The sequence below is a fragment of the Caretta caretta genome, chromosome 13, assembly GCF_965140235.1.
Source record: "Caretta caretta isolate rCarCar2 chromosome 13, rCarCar1.hap1, whole genome shotgun sequence".
Lineage (NCBI taxonomy): Eukaryota > Metazoa > Chordata > Testudines > Cheloniidae > Caretta > Caretta caretta.
Window position 1 is genome coordinate 21,464,873 of NC_134218.1, and position 26,169 is coordinate 21,491,041.

Here is a 26,169-nt window from a genome sequence, read left to right on the forward strand (position 1 = left end):
TAGGGCCTGTTTCAATGTGGGGAAGTTCTACACAAATCTCGGTTCACTTGAAAGACTCATCCATGTCTTCTCTGAAGGTCTGCCAACCACACATTTACCAGATACGGAGGTTGAGAAGCAATTTATATCCACTGTGGACTTTTCCTTTTCACAAATAAGACTGTTTATTAAGACAACGGGCCATATATTTTTGCACAGCTATGTTGACTTTGGCAGAGCTGTGCCAGTTTACATCAGCCGAAAATCTGACCCTCGGACTTTTTCAGGAGCGGATCTCTCTGCAAAGCCACCTCGCACTATGGACTGATCAGTTCGGTCCTCTGTAATTCTGCCAATGGAACGCTCCTATTTTGACGCACTGCATGTGCAATAGCAGGACAAAATGTTGCAAAATTGGCACTCCAGATCTCTAGAGCCACTTCGAGGGACAGAAGGAGAGAGAGAAAACACATCCTGATGCAGTTCAGCCACCGGCACCCCAGCTATACAAATAAGGAATGCAAGGAAGACTGAGTTCCCACTTAGAGCGGGCCAGAAAATGTTTTTTTCCCCTGCAGAAAGTTGCTAATTTTTAGTGACACCCTAAAGACAACATTTGCAACAAAATCTTGAAGCTTTCTGCAGAAACAAATGCTTGTCCCGGAAAAATTCATTTAATCAAAAACCCAATTTTCCATCAAAAAAAGTTTGGATCGAAAATTATTGACCAGCCCTACTTATACTTTTTTTCAGAATGGCCAATCCCCCTGCACCTCTCTCAGAGGCCTCTATCCTTTGCATAGCTAGTCAGCACAGCAGCGCTCCTGCTCCACTTGCCAATTCATCTGTGGGCAACATGTTCATGGAACAGAATCAGGGAAGCAACAGAGGAAACTATGAGATCTTCGCCTTCACTTGCATGCAATGCAGGACACAGACACGAGATAAAGGACGTTTTAGATATTAAACTGGTACTACACGTGATCCTAGCCAAAAGGTTGAGAAAGTGATAACAGACATCCCAAACACAGAGAGATGTGCTAAGAAGATTGACTCATGCACATCTGCGTGGAGGTCTTCGATGGCCACAGGGTTTTGAGAGTATTTTTCATTTGCCAGTACAAATCATGCTGCGTGAGAATCTGTGCATGTGCGACTTCTCCTCCTCGCCCCCCCAACACATTCTCTTTTTCCCTGTCCCCCTCCAGAACGTCACGAACGCTCGACACACACACTGGCATGATCAGGTTTTTACTTAATAAACAAAAGCTTCCCCCTAAACGTTCCAAGCTTGTTTTAGGGAGAGATGTTCAAAAGCACTGAAAGGACTGAGGAGCACGAGCCCTGCTGACTTCCAATAGGACTTGTACTCCTGAATCTCATGGGTCCTTTGGAAAAATCCTCCCCCCGACAAGCCACAATCTCAGGATGCTGCTTCCCTTCGGTTTGACAACAGGGTTTGGTCAACTCATTTACATGCGGATGCTTTCTGCTGCAGCAAAATGAGAGCCAGACACCTTCTCCAACAGACATGACAGGCTCCCATGGGTCTCCCCCCAGTTTGACCTTTGCAACAGGTCCTGCCTTACTTTCTAAAGAGCTAAGATGTGAAAACTTAGTGTGACAAGTGCACTAAGCCTATGTCCTACAGGCAACCCCGCTGTCCCACGTGAGCGCTTTATTGCATCCCCAGGGTCTCCAGTGCAGCTTTATTTGACCTGTAATTAAATCCAGACTTCTGCAAGGAGATGGTTTGTGATGCTCCCTTTGACTGACGGGCTTCACTGCATCCTGAGTTTGTTACCACACAGTTTGGGGAATGGCAACAGCCACGTATCATCAGATTATTCATCTGGCAGGCAGGTTTCCTGGCTCCCTTCAGCAATGTTTTATGGACCGGATGATACAGGCACCAGGATTTTTAATGCCCCAGTTTTAGCCTAAGTGATGTCTTGCTTTGCCACAGAGAGATCCAGTTACATGCTCACATCGATCATCTGCAACCCAGGCTGCTAACAATGTTTTCAGCGTGCTTTGAAAAAAATCCCACGTGGCCGCTAGCAATCGCCATGCAGCTCGTGATCACAGTGCTGCTAGCTAACGGGCGCCAGGAGCACACAGAGTGGCTTGGAGAGGAGGGGAAAAACATAGCACCTGTTCAATGGCACACAGCAACCCTAAGCAAACGGAGAGAAAGAAGAATGCCAATGGAAATTCCATGAGCGCATCCACAGGAAACCATCGATGTCCAGGACATTAACTGCCAACCTGGAGTTTGGCCAGAACATACCTGCTCTGCCAATGGGATCTTTAACAACCACAAGTGGTCAGGACCTCAGGTTTTACATCTCAGCTGAAAGATGGCACCTGTGACACAATGCCACACCAGTCTGGTGCTGGGGCTGTGGATCGGAGAGAAGAGGGCTACTTGCTCCCAGTTGCGAATTAGCAGGCACTAACCTATCCAGATCCTGCTTAGCATGGACAGACACGACTGTAGCACAAAGTAGCACAGCTGAGAACAAAACCCATATGCGGCCAAAGCAGAGATTTATTTTTTTTTTAATTCCATTTTACGTTGTTTGATATAGTTTCTCTCTGGTGTAGAGAAAAGATTCAGTCTCTCTCTTACTGGCGACTCCAGGAGACCCCAAAGGATACAGCAGCCGCATAAAGGATTTCCCCTCCACCCCACCAAGTCTCCCTGCCCAATGGTGTGTTTCATTCTGTAAAACTGTCATATCGTCTGTTTCACCCAGGGCAAGGAATGCGCTGCAGCAATCGGCATGAACTGGAATACTTCTGTGGAGTCCCAAGAACCCTCTCTCTTCCCCTCAACCGCAAAGCTCTTGTTCCTAGAATTTTGGAGATTCCATTAGTTCCAAGCAGCTTTGAGAACAGACCATTGGCCACGTTTTTTCTATCATATTCGGTACTCTGGGTTCCAGATCTCTGCCACAGACTTGAGAAGGACAAGTCACTCCTCACTACGTCCATCTCCCATCTGAAAAATACCAATGAGGCTTTTTTATCCGCCTTTGGGGAGGGTTAAGTAATATAAGGAAGAATACCACTAGGCACATGGCATTAGTATACTCTGTCCTTCGCCCTGAGGTTCTCAAAGCACTTCAGAGTTATTCGGTAACCACGCCAGTCTGTTGGCACAGATAGAGAGTTACTGTTCCCATTCTACAGATGAAGAAGCTAAGGCACAAAGCAGTGAAGAGGTCACACAGTGACTCAGATGACTGGTGCAGGGATCCAAGACTGTTTAAGGCTGTAAAAACTAAACCTACTGCAAAACTCCCGACCGAAACATAAGCTACTAAAACAATCAATGCAAAAGAGAGAGAGAGAGGCAGGCCAGCATTTCAAACCCAGTTCATTCAGGTTACATTTACTACCACGTTCACGTATCTGACAGGCAAGACTGCAAGTTTCCACACGGCAGAATCGAACAAACATAAATCTTATTTGCATCAGCCCTGGAAAACTGGAAGTAAAGTGACAGGGACCGCACAGCTAATAAGACTTTGATCCCCGCCGCACGGGGCCCACTGCAACCCTTCTCAGCCAGCAGGGCTCAGAAATTAAAACTGGCGCTTTACAACTCAATCACCCAGGAGCCAGGGACGAGACCAACAGAACAGGCATGCAGTGGGCAGAGCAACGGTGCTGGTCGCACACGTAACACAGGTCTCTCTCTTCCCTGAAAGGCAACCCGCAGAAGGAAAGCCTGCGTCCCTTCTTGGCCTCTCTAGGGTATCTAGAGAAGGCCTGAAAGATGGACGGGAGGGAGGTTGTTTTTGAAGGGCTTTTCGAAAACAAGTCTTGTCTAGCCTGTTCTTCCCGAAAGACTCGATGGAGGACAAGAAAAAGTAGCAGGATGAGGACACAGCAGACAAGCAAGCGGAATCTGACTGAGAGGGGAAGTAGCTTTTAATCAGACCGTTTCCATGTTGTTGGTTTTTTTTTCTTTTGAGGAGACGAGAGTTCTTTGCTCACCCACATTTAAACACAAACACCTCACTAAGCAGTAAGGAGAAAAGATCTGTTTGGTAAAGATGGAAATACCCCTCTCACCCCTTCAAATAATAACATCAGAGACCTCCAGCAAAACCAGGGGTGACCAGATCATTTACACTCGACACTTAGGTAAAAAGACAGGCAGAACCTCCCGCCACCAAAAAAAACCAAACTTTTTTTTGTGAGCCTTCGTTACCCACCACAAACAAAGCAGCACCTTGTCACCTTTGCCATCTGACAAATAGCTGGTAGCAGCTTCATGAACCGCATGGGATAAGATACATGTTGCACAAACAGCAAAGTGGAGTATCTGTACAGAGAAGGGAGGTGGTTTATATTTCTCACTCTGGAGGAGCCATTGTTGAGTTGAGGCTGGGTTCTGTTTACAGTGGGCGAGGTTAATACCAAGACTCGCTGTTTAACAGTGCTCCGAAATCTACATTTTTTCTCAGATTGTCTCAAAAATTGCTATTCTTCATGGGGATCCAAGGTAGGGTTAGTGGTCTAAATCTGGATTTGTTTGAGCAAGGGGCTCCTGAGATACAGGCCCCCTAAAAGTCACATTATTTCAAAAATGTATATAGTTCTTGTAATGTTTTGCACACAGCTGGGGCTCAGACTATGACACTGATCCTCCCCAAACTGATATGACCCACTTGGGACTAGTCTCATTACACTTAAAGCAGGAGATCATCCTGTTTCTTTTACAGAAAAATAAATTTATCTGCTCCAAATTCAGCTGAATCTCGGAACAAACCTTGAATTTTCCAAGGAGTTTCACGACAAACTCATTGATTAAAAAATGGCCAAAAAAATTGAAGTTTCACATTCCAAGTTATGATTTTGGAGCCCCTACAGATTAAAAAGTTACAAATGGCAGCTAGCTAAAAACATGCACTTGGTGGGAGTAATGTGGGGTCTGCATTGATTAACACAAAGAATGAAGAAGTAAGAGTTCTTCATCGTAACAGACAGCCTTATACACCACGATGGGCTGACAACCATTTTTTTTATGACCAGCTCTATTAGGAAGTATCAAGGGCTGATCTATCATAGACCATGATCTCTGAGAGGCTGTGGAGGAGTTTGTCCTGGATTGAATGAACAATTTCATAATTACCAGGATCTTGTGTGAAGTTGCTCATCGAGAACGCAGTGTTTGGTAATGACTAGAGCTAGCTGAGTTATTTTAGCTGAAAAATATATTTATTGATAAATGGCCTGTTTGCAGAATCTCTCATTTTTGGAAAGGGGAGCCACCATTTTGCAAATTAAAAGGTTTTTTGTTTGAGAAGTTTGATCCAGCTCCTGTCAGTGGATTCTGACCTTCATCAAGAGGGGCAGCTCTCTGGAGCTAACTGAACGGTTAACAGCAGGATCAGCAATGGCTCCTCCCACACAGAAAAGATTCTTCCTCAGAGCCCAGCTGGTTGAAAATCCTTTTCTGCCTGAAAGAAACTGTTTCTTTGTCAGAGAGGTTAACTAAACAAAGCCCACACCTGGACAATTAACACCACCAAAACTGAGGGTCAGTTAAGGTTGCTCTTCATGTAATATATCTAACGCAAAACCTACAAAGCAAGGAAATGAAGAGTTTTGGGTACCAGCAATACGTATCCTCTACTCCCCATCCAGACATCCACCTCTCCATTAGCACAGTAGCCTTAACTCTGCCCCCACAGGACTCCAGCCTCCCTGCACGCCCTTCCCCAAACCTCCCGTATGTAGTTTCACAGGACTGTGCAAAAGGTGGCATGTGGGGAAGTCCAGTCTGTCCATGGTGGAGGCAAGCAGATGGAATTTGGGGAAGAGGGTGCTGGCAGGCTGCATCCGCGGCTGTGGTGCATTCTTAGCCTTGGGTCAGCCACAGACATGCGGAGTTCTCCACTCCAGCCTTTACAAACGGGTTAGCTGTCTCCAGTTAATTGGCAATCAAATGCAGACTACATTTAGGCACCTGAGTAAGAGTGCTGAGCACCTTTGAAAGTCAGGCCACTTTTACATACATGACTAAATAGGGATTTATGAGCCTAACTCCAGGCACCACGTTTAAGAGTGTTGGCCTGCTAGCTCAGGTTCACATAGCGCCATTCGCCTCAGAATACCTGAAAGCACACTCAGGCCCTGTTCTTGTGACATACTGAGAACACACTGCACCCATAAGTACGCTCAATGCCACACAGGACTGGGCCCTAAAAGAGCACTTCAACCAGGAGGGAAATGCCGCCACCTCTACAGTGGAACAAAACTAAGAGAGTGTCACAACTCTGCAGAGCTCAGGGCAGAACAGGAATAGTGACAAACACAACTACCAGAGAAGCTTGGGGAGGCAGAATGTAACCCAGCTGGTACTAGGGGAGTGCCACATATGTGAATGACCACCAATGGTCAGGCCCTTTCTTCAGCCAAAGGTGCAAGGCCCGCTCCTAACTGGAGGTCATGGCCTCAAAGTCAGCTGCTGAGCCAGCCGGAAAGACGAGCAAGCTGCTAAAACTGCCACCCCTGGAAAGCCTTACACAGCAGCCTGGTGTGAGAGAATGGGACCTGAGCAAAAGCACAATACAGCTGTGCTATTTGCACCACTCCCATCCGTGCTGAGTTCCCAGCACCGTTACGAGCCCCCACTTTCCTACAAGTCATTTGTCTGTTACCCACCCCAGCTTGGTTCCTGGGAGAGTGTGTGTGTGGGGAGGGGTTTCCCAGCTTTACCTATCAAACTCAAATGTCTACAGTGAAAGGAATTAAGGCCTTCCACATTTCAGGCACCTAATTCTATATTTAGGTGCCTAAATGTAAGTGCCCTGAATCTCAGAGGCCACTGAATGCAATGGGAGCTACAGGTGCTTAGCCACTCTGAAAAAATCAAGCCACTCTTATTAAGGCGCTTAACTTTAGAATGACCCATTAAAAATTCTTTCTTTCCCAAAGGAGCTGAAGGAAATTTGTTATTGAACAGCAAATGGTCTAGCTTGGACCCCAATCCTTCAAAGACTTATTGTGCCCCTGCTTAAATTCATACATGAATAGTCTCTTCAAAGTCAATGGCATTACTTCTATGTAGGCGTTTAATCAAGTGCCCACATCTTTGCAAGATTGGGGCCTCAGAAATCTGAAAAATCCTGGAAACTTTAACATACTCTAGATCTTGAAACTCTAGATAACATATTGTCATTAGAAGGGGAAGAATTCTCATGGACAGTCAGTCCCTCACTGTTTTACCTACTTGCTTAAAGCAAACAAACCTGTCTACTGGACCAAGGCAATAAAATAAAAATTCATTGGACACAGTTAAGGAAAAATGTAACATAGTGTTAAAGTCAACAGGAGATGTGCACCTAACTCCCTTGGGCCCCTTTGCAAATTCCAGCGTGAAATTAGGTAAGGATCCCCAGCACTGTGACTGTGCACTACAGAAAGCCTGGCATATTCCACCCCAGAGAAGCTGCATTTCTGCGGCGAGTCCAGCGATCCCTGGACACGCAGAGTCTGTAAGTCCTCCTGTGATGCACCAGATGGAAGATGCTATTGAAACAAGACATCATCTGGCTCTCTTTTACAATTGCTTCAGCCGCCTGAACTATCTCTGCACAGAACTGAACAACTCAGCCCTTTTCAGTCAGGAACCTGTCATGTCTATTTCCGCCTAACACTTCCCTTTCTAGTCTTCTCTCTGAAGTGGGAAATCATATCCCACCATCAGCTCTAACTGTTGCAGTTAAACTCTACCCTCCCTCATCTCTATTAACCAACCTTACCCCCAACATTTATTATTTGTATTGCAGTAGGAGCCCCAGTCATTGATCAGGACCCCACTGTGCTAGGTGCTGTACAGAGAAAGGAAAAAAAAAAAAGACAGTCCCTGCCCCAAAGAGCTCACAGTCTAAGTGTGAGATAAGAGACAACATATGGATACCGACAGGTGCGGGTACGAGGAAAGGATGAGCCAATACTGGTCAGCATGACAGGCAGGGGTCTCAGCACACCAGCAGCCCAAAGAGCTTGTAGGCATCACGGCAAAGGGGATTTTTGAGGAGGGATGTGAGGGGGGATAATGAGGGAGCTCTGCAACGTTTATGGAGAGCACCTCCCAAGTGCATGGGGCAGCACAGGAGAAAGCGCGGAGGTGCCTGTTTGCAAGTATAACTGGAGGCTGGCAGCGTGGGCCAAGCACCACCAGCTCGAAAGGGAACGAGGGACGATAGGTACGGTGGGGATAGGCCGTGAAGGGCCTCGAAAGTGAAGAGCAGCAGATTATGTTGAATGTGACAGAGAAGGGGAATCAGGGGATGTACCTATTGCCCAACTCCCTTTATTGTGCTAATACATCTTAACACGCTGCCCTCCCTGTTACAGAGCCAACGTGTTGCTTAGATTTCACTTACACCCCTAACGCTTTTGGCGCTTTTGGCGAGGAGAGGCCGCAGGGCTCCAGCCCTCCAGAGACTCGCCTCCTTTCATAAGGCATTAGCCTAACAAAAGGGAACAGGCGCTGCTTGCCCTCCCTTGGTCCTGCAGGAAAAGCAGCTCCACTGAAGACTCCCGTGGCAATATTAAATGTTTCAAACCTCTGTGTTTTGGGCATCAAGACAGAATCACAATAAGCTGCGAGGAGGAACTGTGATCTAGTGGCTAACACATGCGATTGGGACAACCCTTGGGTCTGTCACAGACTCATTGTACAAGTTAGTCATGACGCTCGATGCATCATCAGAAGGCGCTAATATATAGGGTGACGAGGGCAATATAAGAATCTGTGTAAAACAGACCAGACCTTGCGTAAGTCACTGTGCGTGTTTTAGTCCCTGTTTCCTCTTGCAAAATAGGGATAATATTTACTCGCCTCACGTGGGGTTAGAGGACTTAATTAAAAAGGGCCCTGAGCAACTTGGAAAGAAGTTAAAAGTAGTTTCCGGTTTGACCCCAATACCTGAGCCCCCTACTAGTCTTTGTGGGTTTACATGCACTATTTCCTATGCTTTTCTCATTCTTGTCCTTGTGTTAAAGAGCCACATCAAACGCCAAGGAAAACTGACTAAGGTCCTGAACCAGCAAACAGGTCTGCTTATGGGTCTGCCTACACAAAGCAGCTTGCAAGATCAGGACCAAACCCTGAGGCCCACTACACACAAAGTGTTGTCAAATGCACAAAGGAAACAAATGGAAAAAAGGAAGTGTTCTTCTCTCATGCCTCAGGTCCTACATGTAAAAACAGAAGAGGGGTTTAAACTATTGGGTTGCCTTCTGTAAAGATGTTTTACAGAGCTTAGCTATCCTCAGATATAGAGGTGCTGTTAGTAAATATTTCATGGGGGAGGGGGTTTGTCACAGACTCCAACCTTATCCTAACTTTTTGCAGTCATTTACCAAGATGAAAGTCAAATAAATATCCAGCATTCTAGAGTGCTATTTAGTGTCTGATTTTTACGGCACCCATCTAAAGACTAACACACACCACTCTTTACTTATGAGCCATGCAAACTGATCAAATAGCAGGTGGTTCGCTTGCAGACAGAATTGTCTCAAGGAAGCAGAAACCAGATACCTTATCAATTATCACGCTGTTTCACGAAGGAGACAGGAGAGAGCCGCTCTCCTTTAGAATTCAATATTGATGCCCAGTTCGTACTACAAACATTGTAGGGACAGATACAAAGGATGCAGCCGTGACTTTAGACCTAGCCTACAGGCACCGTTCTTACTGGAACCAACTTCATACCAGACTACAGCCCCTACAAGCTAATGCACATCAGAGCACTAGCCATATAATATTACTGGCTATAATTATATTAGTATGTCACAGTTTAGCTAGCACAGTTTACAAGAGGATTATAACTCATCAATCCACCACCCAGCTGTGACAACATCTGCTTATGTGCCTGCAAGAGAGAGAGAAACTGGTCACTCAATAGCTTATTTGACAAGACAAGCTTTCTTGATTTGCAGATTGTTATCAAGCTCAAGGAAAATGAAAAGCAGCAGAAGAGTCACTACCCACAACGTTAATTTCTTCACCCCTATTTGGCACTGAAATCTCTCTCTCCAGCCCTCCATTGCTTCAGGTCTGACCTCACTGTAGTGATCAAAATCAGGGCTGGACCTACCAACTCTGTCCACAACTTTAAATACCAGAGTAAACAAAGCAGCCAACTAATTAATGGCTTTAAGATAAAAATTCGGTCTACAGACAGTTAAGAGTCATTTAAGTGGCTAGACTGCTGTCCTCGTAAGCAGGCACTGATAACAAAAGGAGTGTGTATGTCCACAAGTACTCCTTTTCTTTTTGCGAATACAGACTAACACGGCTGTTACTCTGAAACCTGTACATGGAGTGTGATTCCCACACAACTAACACACAAATCAAAGATGGTAGGGTGTGGGGGGGGGGGGATCCAATTTGATAAAAGTGGGTCAGGAGGTTAAATAACCCAATTTAGCTCCAAAGACTTCAGACTTTTTGGATCATTTGCTCTCGCAAGTAAAACACAAAAATTTAAACTTCACTTTAATCCCGTCCCCCGCCCCGTCCCCCCACACAAACATTCAGGTACTCGGACCATGAGAACTTAGATACACTACATTACAGCAGCAAGGATGGATTAACAATACGTTTAGTTTTGAATCCTGAGGAAACAGGAAATCTATTTTTCTCTTGCAGTTTGAAGTTTTAGGAGGTGGGGTGGGAGAGGGAGACAAAATAAAATGGGCCAAAACAGATGAATTACCAGATGATTAAGACAGATGTACTTCTTCCTCCGAGAGAAATAAGTGTTTATACTAAAACTGAATAAGTGTGATTCCGGATGGGCAAGAGGCCCGAACCTGGAGCTAGGTAGAAATGTAGGTGGCAGTTTTAGATCCAGGTTTGGGTAGCATTACCACTTCCATACCAGTAGTGGAAACAGGAGAAAAACGGTCAGGCGAATTTTTAAAATAAACTGGTTAGTTTATTGCCTTAGGGAAACTTCCACTGCTGCATCTGTTTTGCAGAGATCCTCGCTTAGCCAAAACACAGCCCGTCACAGGGCCAGCCTCACCTCCATGCACCACAAGACTGCCAATCCGTATTCATATTCAGATGTTTGGGGAATCAGAGGCAACAGTGGTCAGTGTTGTTTAAAAAAAGAGAGACAGACGGACAGACGGACAGAAAGACGAATCCACTTACTCGCTCCTTCTATTTTCTCCGACCCTCTGCTCCAAGTGATCTGCCTGGTTTCTAGCTTCACCTGGAAAGTTTTCCTCTCCGGCCTCTGCGATTTCTTAGAGTAAAACAAAGTCATCACGGTGCCAACTTCCAGGCTCCTGCAGAGGTGAACCACCTCCGCTTCGGTCTGGACGCAGGGTCCATTGGAAAAGCCAGACGCCATAGCGCCCCTCCGCCGCCTCCTTCCCCAAACGCGGCGAGATTTCCAAACACAAGGGATCTGCAGCTCACTTGTGGCGCTTGGAAGACTTGAAACACAAACAATCCAAGAAGCAGCTTCAGTTCATGGCTCGCCGGGCAACAATCGCCCCTTCCTACAGGCGGGGGGGGAGGGGGGGGGAAATGAGTGTTTATATAGGGGGGAGGAAGGCTAGAAGGGCAAAAGCACAAACCGATCGCTTGTTCCCCCAGCTCTCCGCTTTTCACTCCCCCCCAGGCAGCAGAAAATCGCCTCTCTCCCGGTTTGAATCATGCACCATTTTTTTCCTCCTTCCCGAGCGGAGCCCAAAGCGAAAGCAGCCAGACACAAAGCATTCCCGAAGAGCCTGGCTCCTCCAGCAAGACTGGGTTGCAAAGAGCGCGTGCGGGGGGGGAGGGGGGAAGGTTACTTTGTGGCCCGACTTGCCTTTTGTTCGGGGCCCCCGGTTACAGCCCGTCCCCCGCACGCCGCCACACACACGCACTGGCTTCCCACCCCCGCAGCTGGCGAGTCTCTCTCTGCATCGATCGGAGACGGATCAGATCTCCCGAGAGCTCAGCAAGAAATGGCTGAAAAATCCAGCTGCCTGCCTCAGTTTCACCCTCCAAGGCTCTTTTGTGTCAATTTCACCCACCAGCCGCAGCGGGGATTATTCCAGCCCCTCCAGCTCCAACACGTGCATTAGGAAAAGGACACCCCACACACACAGAGCCGGGGGGCCGGAAATATGGGGCTCCCGGGGGGCAGAGAGCAGATCAATGGCTGCGGGTTTGCGCTCCCATTCCTTCCTGACCTCGGGTTTTCCGCCCCTGGCTGGTTGCCTCCCGTTTAATGTGCCCCCCTTGGGGGAAGTGCCATGCGGCGAGTGAGCTGGCAGAGGTGGTACACTCTTCCCCCTTAGCCCGTCCCCTCCCAGCCTTCGTGTAAAACAAAGCAGGGCAGAGAAGCCAGAAATCAGCCTCTTAAAGAGACACCAGACCCATTCCTTCTGGAGCCCTAACCCCCTCCCCTCGGCACGCTGTTACCTTGCCTGGGGTGTGTGGTCTCTGCTTCGATCAGGTCCACAGAGGGCCTCTTCTAGCAGGAAAGCCCTGGGTGGGTATCAATCATCTTCACACACAGCCACATGTGCCGGGGGCAGGGGGGGAGGGCAACAAGGGTGGCATGCAAGTGAGAGCCTGGAGGGGAAGGCACCTGTAGGACTGGGTGAAAGGGAGACAGATGGGGCAGCTTTCCTTCTTCCCCCTGTCCAAATCGGCTCTGGGAAAGCCCCCCTCCTTTCCCCCCCTTAGCAGTCACAGGCCAGCCAGCCAAAGCTGTACTGCTTAAGGCTGGAGGGGATAGGGGGGTGGGTCCTGGCACAGGGAAGCTTCCTTCTCTGCTCATGCCAGCCCCATGGCTAGGCTCCCAGGCTGGCCCTGCTCCTCCAGCTGCAGAACAGGGCAGTTTCTGCCTAATAAATCATCTCTCTCACATACACAGCTCACCCGACAGGATGGAAGGAAGACAGGAGAGTTTAACAGGTGGAGAATTTAGTTCAGGACATATTGCTGGGTCCCCAGACAGGGATACCTAATGCGGACTGCCCGCCAGCTGCCCCCATGCTATCTGGGGACAGGCACAGCAGAGCCCCTCCCCGCCAAGATACCTGTACAAGCAGCAGCTTCGGTGCATGAGACTTTGTCTGCCAGGGCTTCTCCCCTATATTGTGACATTCACACTACTCCCCACCTGTGTGTTCTTCCACCCTCTGGGATGATGATGATGTCATCACAAAGTAATCCCCCTGGGTTGAACAAGAGATGACTTTTGTGTTAGGCTAGAATTGGTGCTGAGGAAGGACACCCAACTCTAAAGGGACTCTGGGCAGTGAGGCATTGGAGTTTCATAGTTGTGGGAGGTAGCATGGGTCCAAATGGAGGGCAGGCAAGCAGAGAAGGGAAATGCCTGAACTCACCCAGCAGGTCCCTGGCCACGCCAGGAATAGAACCAAGAATTCCTGAGTTCCAGTGTAGCGCCCTCGCCACTAACCACACATGGGGCACTAGGCTGTGAGTCAGAAGACCTGGGTTAGCATCATCATTTGTATTACGGGAGCACCGAGTGGCCCTAAGCCAGTCCAGAGCCCCATTGTGCTCGGGGCTGCACAGACACATGGTAAGGGGCAGTCCCTGCCCTGAAAAGGTGCCAAAACAAGACAAAGGGTGGAGGAAGGCGACATCATCCCCGTTTGACCAATAGGGAACAGAGATATTAAGGCCCAGATGCTCAAAGGTATTTAAGTGCCTGACTCCCACTGGTGTCTAGCAATGAGCATTGGGCCTAGTGACTTGGCCCCAGGCATACAGAGAGTCTGTGCCAGAGCAGGAATTGAACCCAGCTCTATCTGAATCACAGGCAAATCCCTTAACCAAGAGCCCATCTTTTCTATCTGCTACTTCCCCTCCACACTGAAAAGTCCTTTACTAAACCCAAACCGGACGGAACTTCCTTTGCCGGACTGCTCCATGCCGTAATGTTTCATGAAGAGGAGGAGAGCAGCTTTCCTCTTCATGCCAGGTTTGTGTTAGCATCCAATAGTGCCAGGCCAATTGTGCAGTGCTACATCCTCATTCAGGCCAGTGGCAGGAAACCAAACAAAGAGAGGCTTAGTGTGGGGATAAGCGGTTGCTTTGGAAAGTATTTAAGAGCTGTTTGTCACTTTCATTCTTTGGAAGCCCCCCGATTTCCCTTCTCCTCCCCAACCCCAAATCAGCAGGATACAACACAATGACATTAGGGCAGGCTGAGTTTTCATCAGCCATGGTGCTTTTTTTTTTTTTTTTTTTTTTTTTTAAAGTGTCCATGAAACTATTTGCTCTGATTAAATTGGCCAACAGTCCCTCACTATGGTGCAAACACCACACAGCAGCAGCCGGGAGGCTGTGGACAATTTTATTGATTCCTAACAGCATTTGCCTATCCAATACAGGGGAAACTAATAATAAATCACACTTTTTAAACACTAATTTGTCTTGCTGGTAAGAATTACTGTGGCCCTGTTTTACAGGCTGGTCTGTTTTTTTCACCTTGCACAAGAAAATAATATGTAGAAACTGCGTGGGCACTGTGGGACTCCAAATCACCCTATCTACTTACTTTACACAAAAGGCCAGGCCTAGCTACATACATGCTGCTGCTCTGTCTGCGTTCTAAGCCATAGAACACAGTGAGCACCACGAGAGAGCTCACAGCTATTTAAAAGGATATGATCCAATTCCTACACACTACAGAGACCAGGAAGGAAAGGCCATAGAGGTTAAGGGCCTGCCCTCACCCCTACTAAAATGACTAGGAAATGTTGCCATTGGTTGCACTGCAAGTAAAATCAAGGCTCTATATGATGTGCCCAACATGAGAGAGGAATTTGATTGCCATGCCAGGATTAAAACTCCTAAACTTCCTGGCTCCCAGACCTGTGCTCAGGTCACTAGCGCAGGCCTTATGCAGTGCAGAAGAGTTTCAGCATTCTGCAGCTTGTCTCTCTCCCACTGCTTCTCTATCATAACTAAGGGACAAATCCTGCCCTTGCCCTTTTGGAGGGTATGGATGGCCCTGGGTAAGACAGAACTGGTGTGGTTCTGCTGGGCAAGAGCAAGCATGAGTTTGTGCAGAAAATCCCAGCTGCCTGTGGTTGTGAAGCACACCTCCACCGAAACGGACTATGAACCACAACTGCTCAGATGTGCCAGCACATGCTTGAGCCAGCACAGCCCTGAAACTGCAGAGGTGACTGCAGAGCAGCTGGGCTGCTACTCCATGGCCTAAGGGCAGATCCTTTTCCCTACCAGCTCACACAGGGAATTCCTTCTTCCAGCCCCTGTACTCAGAGCAGGTGCACAAAAGTCAGCCTGTTGCAGGAGCCTTATCCAGAGCATTTTCATGCACAACATTATCCAGTTTCCATGTGCAATCATGGTATTTTCATGTGCAGTTAGTCATATATTATGTACATGCAACTGTCAGGTATTCTGCATGTGTTATTTTAAAAAATGTACAAACTACGCATTGGCAAAGCAGAGAGCTGCTATTTACAGCCACTTAAAGTCAGAAGTGACATGAAGTTACCTGCAGTGGTGGGTGAGGGGACCAATCCAGGAAATGAGTAAGTAGTCCGGTCAGACAGAGGTTCTTTGTACAGATCTTCAAAATGATCCTAAGATGCATCATTTGGAATTCAGTCCATTCCCTCTAGGCCTGGAGGATGAAATAATGTAAATGTGAAATACCCGTGTAACTGACCCCAGAAGGGCCACAGGCAGGGGTTGGCCCCAGGACTCTCTTCACTCAAAGCATCAGCTGCTAGTGCTTGAGATAAAGGATAAAATCCCCTTAGCTGGTGGCAGTAACAGATCCATTAACCTCTTCTGTGGGTTACGTTCACAACATCAAAACAGAGAAGGTAGATTAAAAGCTTCAAACATTCGTTCTGGAAGGTTGCAACGTAACACGACTTCAGTTCTTAAATTCCAGAATGTTAACATACAAGAAGCAAAAACAAAGAGAAAGCAGGCTGCTCCCTAATGTAAACGGAAGAATCTACTCCTGGCTTACAGGGCCCAGGTTCTTGTCTGGGACTCAGGGTCTATCACCTGGGGAGCTGTAATGTCAGTCCCACCTCCCACCAGTGTGGTGCAGTGAAATATAAAAGTGAGAGAGAAAGATATTCTTTGAAAACAAACTACAGGTTTATTAGGGATAAATAACAAAGTATGGGATATCAGAGGAAAACCAAACAATAATAAACACGCAGATGTGGTTGCTTCCCCGAGTGAGCCTGAAGCTCATGTCCCCAAACGACCCCTCCCTTGGTAACAGCCTAACATAAAAAATTAAAACCCCCAATACTGTACTGCAGTCTGATGACTTCTGGTTGATGATGGTGAGTGCCTTGCTTGCAGCTTGAGATCATTGGATCCAGGACCTTCAATTGCTGTCCCTGGCCAGGCTCAGTCCAAGGAAGTTGTTACTGGATAGGCGGTGCTGGAACCTGGACCCACAGATGGAGGATGGATCAGGAACCAGGATACTACAGGTAAGGGGCCGGTAAGATGATGATGTTGCCGTCTGGATCTGATGAATCTTGGTCTGTCGCCCTTGCAAACAATACGGCACTTGGCTGCCTTCTGAACGGACAGCAAGAATGTCCGTTTTGCGCAGTCTATTTATAGCCTAGGTGGTGCGAAGATTCTGCGGTGGAGCCAGTTAGAACTGGTCACCCCACAGTCAGTTACTGTTCGGACAAAACTGTCCAGGAAGATGGGGTACCAATATGGAGTCCCTGCTGTCCTTCATGGAAAACGCCAATTTGAATGTTCGCTCCATCTTTGATTTGAATCCCCATAACCTTATGTCAACAACAAACATGGCAAAACATTCAGTAAATCATATGAAACCCTACAGAACCTTAGAGTAAGCAAAACCAAACATGAATTCGAGGGAGATTCCCCCACACTAAGGCAGAGAGGCACTAGTCACCCTACTTTGCTCTAGGCGGGCTCTTTGCAGACTGACTGCACAGTGCACGCACAACTAAACCCACACTGCTTACTTCCTTACACAGCCCCCTCCCCTACAATCAGGACCAGGAAACCCCTTACTCTGAAAGGGATAGCTTATGATTTTAAGCACAGTTTTCAATACACCACATGGACCAGCCATCGGGGCAGGGAGACACAAAGACTCTCACTCTCCTAGTGTTAATTACCCACCCTCATGTCTTTGTTATTTGTTCCAGGGAGCCATATCCAGTCTGTTCTCTGTGTCTGAGTGCCTTTGGAGTAGGGGGTTGCTCACTGGCATTGCCCTGGGTACAGGTGGGGGCTCCAGCACCAATGACAGATCTGTGCAACCCCAGCTGGGATATCAGGTAACGGCGACAGCTGTCCAGAGGCAGCTGGCTCTAACTCCTAGGCCACACTTCCACCTTGTACAAATATTGGGGACTGGCGGAGTCGGGACTCCTGGATTCTGTTCGTAGCTCTGCCAAGTCACTTAACCTCAGTGTGCTGGACATTCCCCTTCTGCCTCACCGGGGTGTTGGGAGGGATAATGATTGTTTGTAAAGCACTTTGAGATCTCCCAGCTGAAAGATGCTTTTGCAATACAAACTATTAACGGGCTCATCTGCTCTCCTAGGGCCCAAACCTGCAATTCCTCAAGTAGGCACTGCTCCGAGGAGTCGACTCATTCTGCAATGACATTACTTGCATGAGTGTTACCAGACTGGGATCTGTATTTCTGTAGTGTTCAGGGGGCAATACCCTGCCTGATAAAAGCAGCTGATAACAGTGACCTGCAAATTGAAACCATTTGTTTTGCTCCCTTCTTATGTATAAAAAGCCCAAAGTGTTCTCCAGGCGTTCTTTGCTTGCTTATTTTTTTACATTGGGTCATTCCATTCATGTGTTGTCTACCCTGGACTCCTATGGGTAGACTCTATGGAGTGTTTGAAAACTGGTAGCATTGTGACATCACAGATATAAAGAAAGTGAAACCTGGTTAATTGAGAGGAAGACAGTTTTTATCTAGACTGTTTTTGTGAAGCCATTTGACTCAAATGCCTCACATACAGACGGAAGAAAAGAAGCCTCTATTAAAGATTCAGCACCTCCACCTCTTTGGTTAACAGTGGAGAAAGTGCAAAATAGACACATCTGACACCCCCAAAAAACCCCAGCAGCCAGAGCTGGAAAGACCAGACTCAACATTCCTGATATTTCAATGGTTAAAAAAATAATAATAAAGGTTGAATTTCTTTTGGAATAAAAGAAGAGGTTACTTCTCTGGAACTGGAGGTTCTTTGAGAAGCGTGGTCCCTACTTGTATTCCAAACGCTAGTGCGCATACGCGCCACGCGCTCAGAGCTGGAAGTTTTCATTAGCAGTGTCCATTGATCTGCATGTGGGTCATGTGTTGCCTCGTGCTTCAGGTGAGGTTATAAGAGGCCAGGCAGGGCAATTCTCCTTCAGTCGCCCTCTTACTGCTGAGCAGCCCGGTCTGCATCAGAGGGAGTGGATACTGGAATACAAATAGGGACCACATATCTTGAAGAACCTCCAGTTCCAGGTAAGTAACTTCTTCCTCTTCTTCGAGTGATGGTCCCTATATGTATTCCAAACGGGGTGAGTATCAAGCAGTGATCAGTTTGGAGGTGGGTGCAAGGACACAAGAGGTATCACCATGTGCAGGATGGCATGACCCACGGCCACATCTTCTGCCGTTGCCTGAGCGATAGCATAATGGGCGGTGAAGGAATGCATGGGGCGCCATATCGCTGCCTGGCATATGTTGCCAGAAGATGTCTACCAGGGAGGCAGAGGTGTTGCGTGCGACCGCGTTGAGGGGGCTGTAATCTGGCCAGGCGATAGGGTGTTAGACCACACACAGCACTCTCTGATGCATGTAGAGACCCACTTTGATATGCGCTGTGAAGAGAGGGCTTGGTCCCGAGCGCTCCCTGCAATGAGCAGGAAGAAGTGTGGAGTGGTGTGAAAGGTGCAGGTTCTGTCGAGGTCGAACACAAGTGTGTGGTGGATGTCAAGTGAATGCAGGGTCCTGTCCACCAGTGTAGCATGGCATGCAGCTTAAGATGGAAGACCGGGAGGTGGATGGACTGGTTGAGGTGAAACTCTGAGACCAGTTTGGGGAGAAACAGAGTGAAGGCCTAGGGAGACCTTGTCTTTATGAAAGACCATATACAAGGGGTTGACCATCATGGCCACCAATTTACTGACCCACCTAGCAGAAGTGATAAGAGGAAGATGACCTTCATGGATAAGTGGCAGAGGAAGCACATGGCCAGGGGCTTGAAGGGGGAGGTGCGGGGTCTGGTGAGGGCGGAGTACAAGATTGAGGTCCCAGGGTGGTGTAGGTTTAAGGACCGGTGAGAAGATATTCATCAGCCACTTCAGAAATCAGGTGGTGGTCGGGTGGATGAACAGTGAATGGCCATCCACCAGTGGGAAGGAGGCACTCAGCACCGCCAAGTGGACCAGGACTGAGCTGAGGGTGAAGCTGGAGGTAAGTTCTAGGAGATCGTCTCCACCTTCCTGGACTGAGCCGCCCCGAGGGGGAGGTGATAACGTTGTGCCCAGAAAGTGAAATGCTCCCATTTCGCTGCATAGCACGCTTGTGTGGAAGTTTGTCTGCTGCATGCATGTGCCGCACCGGTGTAGAAAAAGCGTTGTCTACGTGCGAGCCCCATCCAAAAACCAGGTCATCAGTCGAAGCAAGCCTGGGCTGGGATACTGCACTCTGCCGTGGTCCTGGGTAAGGAGGTCTAGCAGTGCAGGGAGATGGACTGGGGATAGATGGAGTGTCTGGAAACCAAAACTGGTGGGGCCAGTACGATGCTATTAGTAGGACGGGGTCCTGGTCTTGGTGGATCTTGCACAGGACTTGGGGAAGAAGAGGAATGAGGGGAAAACGTGTAATGGAGACCGGCCTGCCACAGAAGGAGGAGAGTATCACTCTAGGAATCATGCCCCCTTTGCTTCCCTGGAGCAGTAGAGGGGAAACTTGCCATTTTCATGAGTGGTGAAGAGGTCCCAGCGAGGGGGCCCAGGCATGGCAAATGGAAGGGAGGTTGGGGTTATGTAGCTCCCATTTGTGTTGGAGGTACCAGGTCCGGCTGAGCACATCCTCCAGAGAGTTCTGCGTATCTGGGAGGTACGCCACGTGGAGTGTGACATTGTGGCAGATACAGCAGTTCCAGAGGTGGATGAACTCCACATAGAGTGACTAGAACTTGGTGCCCCCTTGCCTGTTTATGCATACCAAAGCAGTCATATTGTCGCAGAGGATCTGAATCTAGCAAGCATGGAGAAGGGGCAGACCAAGCAGATCGCCAGCAGTTACAGGACATTGATGGCCCACAGGTGGGCCTCGCGCGGAGTCCAAGCCCCTTGGGTGGCATGCCTGTCCAAGTGTGCAACCCAACTGACTAGAGTGGCATCCATGGTGAGGGTGGAGGCTGGGATGGAGGTAACAAAGGGGGTCAGTCTACCAGGCGAGGAAGGCCCGGATCGGTCGTGGGACAATTAGTGTGGCATCCAGGTGGTCGACGGGGCAGTCAGGAGACTAATAGGAGCCACAGCTGTAGACAGCACACGTGTAGGTGGGCATATGGCATCACGTGGGTGTAGGCCTCCAGGTGACTGAGGAGATAGAGACTGCAGCGCGCCGTGGCACGTAGGTTGCAGCATAGGGTCACCACGAGGGCCGTCAAAATGGTCTGCCGGGAGAAAGTCCCGAGCTGCCACAGAACCCAGGCGTGCACCAGTGAAGTAGACTGTCTGCACTGGGACGAGCACAGATTTCTCCTTGTTGATACAGATGCCGAGAGCGGTGAGAGCACAGGTGACCGATGTAGCCTCGGCGAGGGATGGCGCAATCAGAAGCCAGTCGTCCAGGTAAGGGAACACAGAATGCCCCAGTTACCTCAGTTGAGCTGCCAAGACCGTGAAAACTTTCATGAAGACCCTTGGGGCCATTGCAAAGCCGAAGGGGAGAACTCTGAACTGGCAGTAGTTGTCGCCCATGCGAAAGGGAAGAAACTTGAGATGAGCGGATGGATGTCGATGTGAAAGTATGCATCCTTTACGTCGACAGCTGCGAACCACACTCCCTGGGCGCGGGAGGGGATGGCCGATGTGAGGGTCACCATACGGAACTTGGCTTTCATGAGGAAGGTGTTGAGTAGGTGGAGATCGAGCATAGAGCCGAGTCCTCCTCCCTTTTTTGGGATAAGAAAGCATGGGAGTAGAAGCCCTTGCCGACAACGAGGTTGGGCACTGGTTCGATCGTGCCCTTCATGAGGGGGGCGTCCACCTTGAGTTGTAGGAGGTTGTGATGACAGGGACTCCCAGTAGGCATCCTGGGGGCGGGGGGGGGGCAGTGTGAAGGGAAGGCAAGGAATTCGATGGAATAGCCGTGCCGTAAAACCTCTAGTACCCAATGCTCCATGGTGATCTTGCCCCAGTTGTGGGCAAACAAGGCGAGCTGGCCCACAAAGGTGATGGGGGGAGCTCGCAGTTCTCGACACGCATGTCAAAACTGGGCTTTGGGTTGATGCTGCGGTAAGGTGGAGGTGATGGTGGTGACTGATGGTCGTGGATGCTATGACTGAGAGTGCTGTCGCGCGGGTTCCTGGTACCAGGGACAGGTAGCCTGGTATGGTGTATAGAAGAGCAGTTGGAAGGGTGGTCACTGCTGTTTCTGCCGGGGTGTAAATTCAGAGAGACAGAAATGTCGCTCTCGAGTCTTTCAGAGAGTAGAGGGACTTTGCAGAGAATAGCTGGTCCTTGTCAAAGGGGAGGTCCTGGCTGCTGGTCTGGACTTCCCTCGGGAAGCCAGAGAATTGCAGCCAGGACTCCTGTCACATGACAACATCCATGGCAAGGGAGTGTGAGGATGTACCTGCCAGATTTACCACAGCTTCGAGGGCCCACCTTGGCCATCAGGCAACTTTCCTTCACAAGGGCCTGGAAGCACCACTGCTTGTCCTGCAGCAAGTCCTCCAGGAACTCTGCTAGCTTGGCACAGTTATTGAAGTCATACTTTGCTAGCAGAGCCTGGTCGCTGGAGATGCAGAACTGCAGGGCCGTGAAGGAGTCCACCTTATGGCCCAGGAGGCTGAGGCGTTTTGCTGCTCAACTGTGTGGGGGCGGGGTAGAGGCATACGAGTTCAGTCGCTGAGTGCACCACCGGTGAAGTAGTGGGGGAGAGGAGCAGGGGAAGTCAGCTCCCCTGGGGTGGGACAAAGTACCAGCATTCCATCCTCTTAGGTGTGGGGGTACATGAAGCTGGCACATGCCAGACTGCCAGTGCAGGCTGGAGGATAGCGTCATTTATGAGCACTGCCACATGAGACGGTCCCCTGGGCTGGAGGATATCCGACAGTTGGTGGTGGTGAACCTCCTCCAAGGGCTGAAGGCTCCGGCTCGGAGTGAGGCCAGAAATGAGGAGTTCAGGGTGTGGGAGGGGGCTGTGGGCTGAGGCAGTGGGTTGGGATGTGGGAGGGTGTGAGGGATCCAGGTGGGGGTATGGGCTCTGGGGTGAGGTCAGGGATGAGGGGATTGGGGTGCAGAGCCAAGGGGTTTGGGAGGGGGTACAGGCTCTGGGCTGGGGGTGCTGATTCTGGGGTGGGGCCAGAAATGAGGGGGTCAGGGTGTGGGAGGGGGCTCTGGGCTGGGGCAGAGGGTTGGGGGGCAGGAGGTGTGAGGGCTCTGGCTGGGGGTTCAGACTCTGGGGTAGGGCTGGGGATGAGGGGTTTGGGATGTAGGAGGGTGCTCCAGGCTGGGACCGAGGGGTTCGGAGGGCGGGAGGGGGATATGGGCTGGGGCAGGGGGTTGAGGCGTGGGAGGGTATTCAGGGTGCAGGCTTCAGGTGGCACTTACCTCAGGCAGCTCCTAGAAGCCGAGGCATTTCCCCTCTTCGGTGCCTATGAGGGGGCACAGCCAGGCAGCTCTTTGCACTGCCCCGCAGCTTCCATTGCCGCAGTTTCTGGCCAATGGGAGCTGCGGAGCCAGCGCTTGGGGCGGGGGCAGCATGCGGAGCCCCCCAGCTACCCCAACACATAGGAGCCGGAAGGGGGACATGCTGCTGTTTCCGGGAGCCGCACAGAGCCACGGCAGGCAGGGAGCCTGTCTAGGCCCACTGTGCCGCCGACCGGACGTTTAACGGGCTGATCAGCGGTGCTGACCGGAGCCGCTGGGGTCCCTTTTGGACCAGGCGTTCTGGTCAAAAACCAGACATCTGGCAACCCTAGCCGATGCACCCTACAACTCACCTGTTAGGGAGCTGCTGGGGCTCCCAAAGGGGAATATCTTGTGTGCATTAGCGCAGGGCTAGTTTGGTAGGAGACAGATATGAGTGTGGAGGCCTCTGATGAAAGGTGAATTCTACTGGGGCCACTGATGTGTAGAGACACCTTCAAAACCCCCTGGGCTGGGAGGGCAGGAGAGCCAGGAATGCCCCCGGCACTGTACATGGTGAGGTGTGGGATGCTTGCAGAACCTCTGTCCTGGGCTCAACTGCAGTGTGAGCACTGCCCTCTAGCCGCAAGGTGCCCTTACTGCAGGTTCTCCAAGGGCATGCTGCTAACAGCGGGACACAGACAGAGAGATGGACACGGGCACTGCTGAATAATTCAGCCAGCTGGATTTGTATTACAGGTGGAGCTGGCAGAGATGCCTGTAGTTAAGGTGACCTAATGCTTTCCATGGTCAGAGGCATGCGTGTGAGTATACGCACAACATACAGAAATACAAACATAACTCTCGACCAACGTCTTCTCCCTGTAGGCCCATACCTTAGGCATGGATTCACTGCAGGCCTAAGATTAAGCCTCAACCTGGTCACTGTTAGACGTGGCTGCAAGATGCACCTCTGTTTGGGTCTTTCCAGCTGACCTCCTCGCTGCCTGGGCCAGGCTGCACGGGAGCCTGGCACCCTGAGGTGCTGAATGGTTTCGCAAAAGTCTTATTAGGCACCAGAAACAGATGCTTGTGGGAATAACTAACTAGAAGAAGGGATTGTGCCTGGGGAGCAGAACAGAACAACTTCTGCAGCTTGCATGGAAAATAGATGCCTAACACACACAAAGGGGGGCTACTGTAATAAATAACGAGCTCACTCTACAAATACTGGGACATTTCCGGGGGGTTCCACTGCAGGCACTTCTTTTACATTTCAGCAGCAGAGGAATGTTTCTGCCGAAAGAGAAAGATGCCGAGAAGCTGCTGGACGCTCCTCCCACACACTCTCGAGGCAACACAAAATTTAGAATCTAAAACTTCTTGCCAGGTGTAAAGATCGTCAGAAGACTCACAACTCCTTTGAAATGCGAGCCGAGGAAAACGTTTGGGAGATTCTTCCCAGGCCAGCTTTCAAAATAAAGAGCATTGTACCTCTCTTTTTAGCTTTGGACCCTGTGGTGCACCAGGGCTTCCTCTCGCTGTTCTACACTGACTTCGCCTTTTCTGCAACTGGATTTGTATCTTGTGCAACACGTACGGCATAATGACCCCACGCACCCGATCACTGTGTTAATTCTTCAGTGCCTTAGACTGGGCTTTGCTGAACTTGACCTGATAACTAATAAAATGCATGCAGGTTGAATGGACTTTAAGAAAACAGCCTGTCCCCCTTCCCTGGAGCTCTCCGACCAACAGATTGAATTGTGTAGTAAAAGGAGGAAAGGTTCAATGAAAAATGAGCCTGACCAGGGCTCAGCCGCAGCACAGTGGCCATCCCCGGGGGAAGATGACTGCTCTTTCAGCTCAGGATGTCTAGCTTGAAAACTCTCTATACTGCACTTGCTGAAGCTTTTAGATCAGTTTCTCCAGGGAGTCTGTAACTGCACTGTGGCTGCTGTTGGGAATATCTCCCCGCTCACTAGAGTTCCCAAACAGACCAAGCTAATGAATCATTTTAAATAGCTTTTTGCCTGGCTCAGCCACACCACCAGGCTGCAATCTCGTAAGCAAAGGCTGTCCAGTTAACAAGAATGGGAGAGATTTACAGTAACCCCATGAAGAGGCAGCTTAGGGCCTCATCATGGGCAGAGCTTTCGCCAGATTCGGAAGCACAGGTGTGTGGGATTTTCATGCCATCTTAGTGAGCGGCGTGCAGAGATGAGATTCAGACACATGGAGTTGGGGTGGGGGGAGGGGCTCCGCCCGGCCCATTTTTACTGTCCGTGGTTCCATTCGAGTCCCTCATTCCATCTCCACCATAAGCAGGTTGGCTGCTCGCTACTTTCACATCCTGTGGCGGACCGTAGCCGTAGTACGATCAGATGAGTAAAATGCCAGACTGCTACATAAACAGGACTTCCCCCCACAATTTTACAGCGGGGTCCCCCTCCTCACTCCCACACAACACCCTGGAACCTCCCGATTTCTGTAAACAAATCCTCTTCCTCCATGCCCTCTTTCTCTAGTATGGATTGACATTCAGAGAGCCTCTTTCAGGCTCCCCGCACTGCTGCCTGGAGTGCGGCTACTTCTGGGGCAAAGGGCCTGAATCTAGAAGCAATTGGCGCACAGCATAAGCAGGGGTACATTTTGGCCCAGGGAGTGGGGCTGGGTCGAGTTAACCTCTACCGAAAAGCACCCCAGAGAACTGGCCCGTCCACAAACAATGGACGTGGAATTCAGTTCTTCTCTTTCGGGACGGCAAAGGGCTAAGTGAACACGGCCACATTCGAACCCATGCTGTGAGGTAGGCTAGACGCTTTGGCCACGGACTGATGCCAACACACCCTGCAGAGAATCGCTCCGAAGGCTCTGAACACTTCCTTCTGCATGCACACAAGCCTTCGGTCATGGTCTGGGCTCGCATGATATGCAACATATCCCTCTACCGGACAAAGTCCGAGCTGCTCTGGACGCTAGGAATGCTCACCAGTGCCCTGTACTGGTTGGAGTCAGGCTTACTCTGGCCCAGCTTGAATGTACGAACGTGCTCCGATGCCCTCTGCTGGATGGAATCAGAGTTGCACAAGCATTTGTGATTTTTCATGCCATCTTAGTGTGCGGCACGCAAAGATATTCAGACTCCTGATATTACCAACTGGCAGCTTCCAGCGCTTCTCCTTTAACCAATGATTTTGGAGCAGGAAGAGCAGTGCCCTAGTCCTCACTTCCCCTAAGGCTACAGGTATGTGGGCTAGCTGCTGACCACAGTGTCTGTTACATGCAGCGATAGGTGGTTGTTG

The 26,169-nt window shown here is 49.6% G+C and overlaps 1 protein-coding gene across 11 annotated transcripts in view; it reads right to left on the reverse strand.

Annotated features, from left to right (window-relative positions):
* The window catches only part of PLCG1 (phospholipase C gamma 1), a 95,012-nt gene extending 82,330 nt beyond the window's left edge, over positions 1–12,682 (reverse strand). For 3 of the 11 annotated variants that reach the window (XM_048820160.2, XM_048820158.2, XM_048820159.2), the window contains exon 1: positions 11,171–11,457. In XM_048820160.2, the coding sequence (XP_048676117.1) occupies positions 11,171–11,372 (202 nt within the window). In that variant the 5' untranslated portion in view covers positions 11,373–11,457. Of the gene's footprint in view, positions 1–11,170; positions 12,309–12,433 lie in introns of those variants that run through there. The other 8 variants (XM_075118805.1, XM_048820155.2, XM_048820156.2 and 5 more) reach the window with 8 other exon arrangements.
* Positions 12,683–26,169: the final 13,487 nt, after the last annotated feature.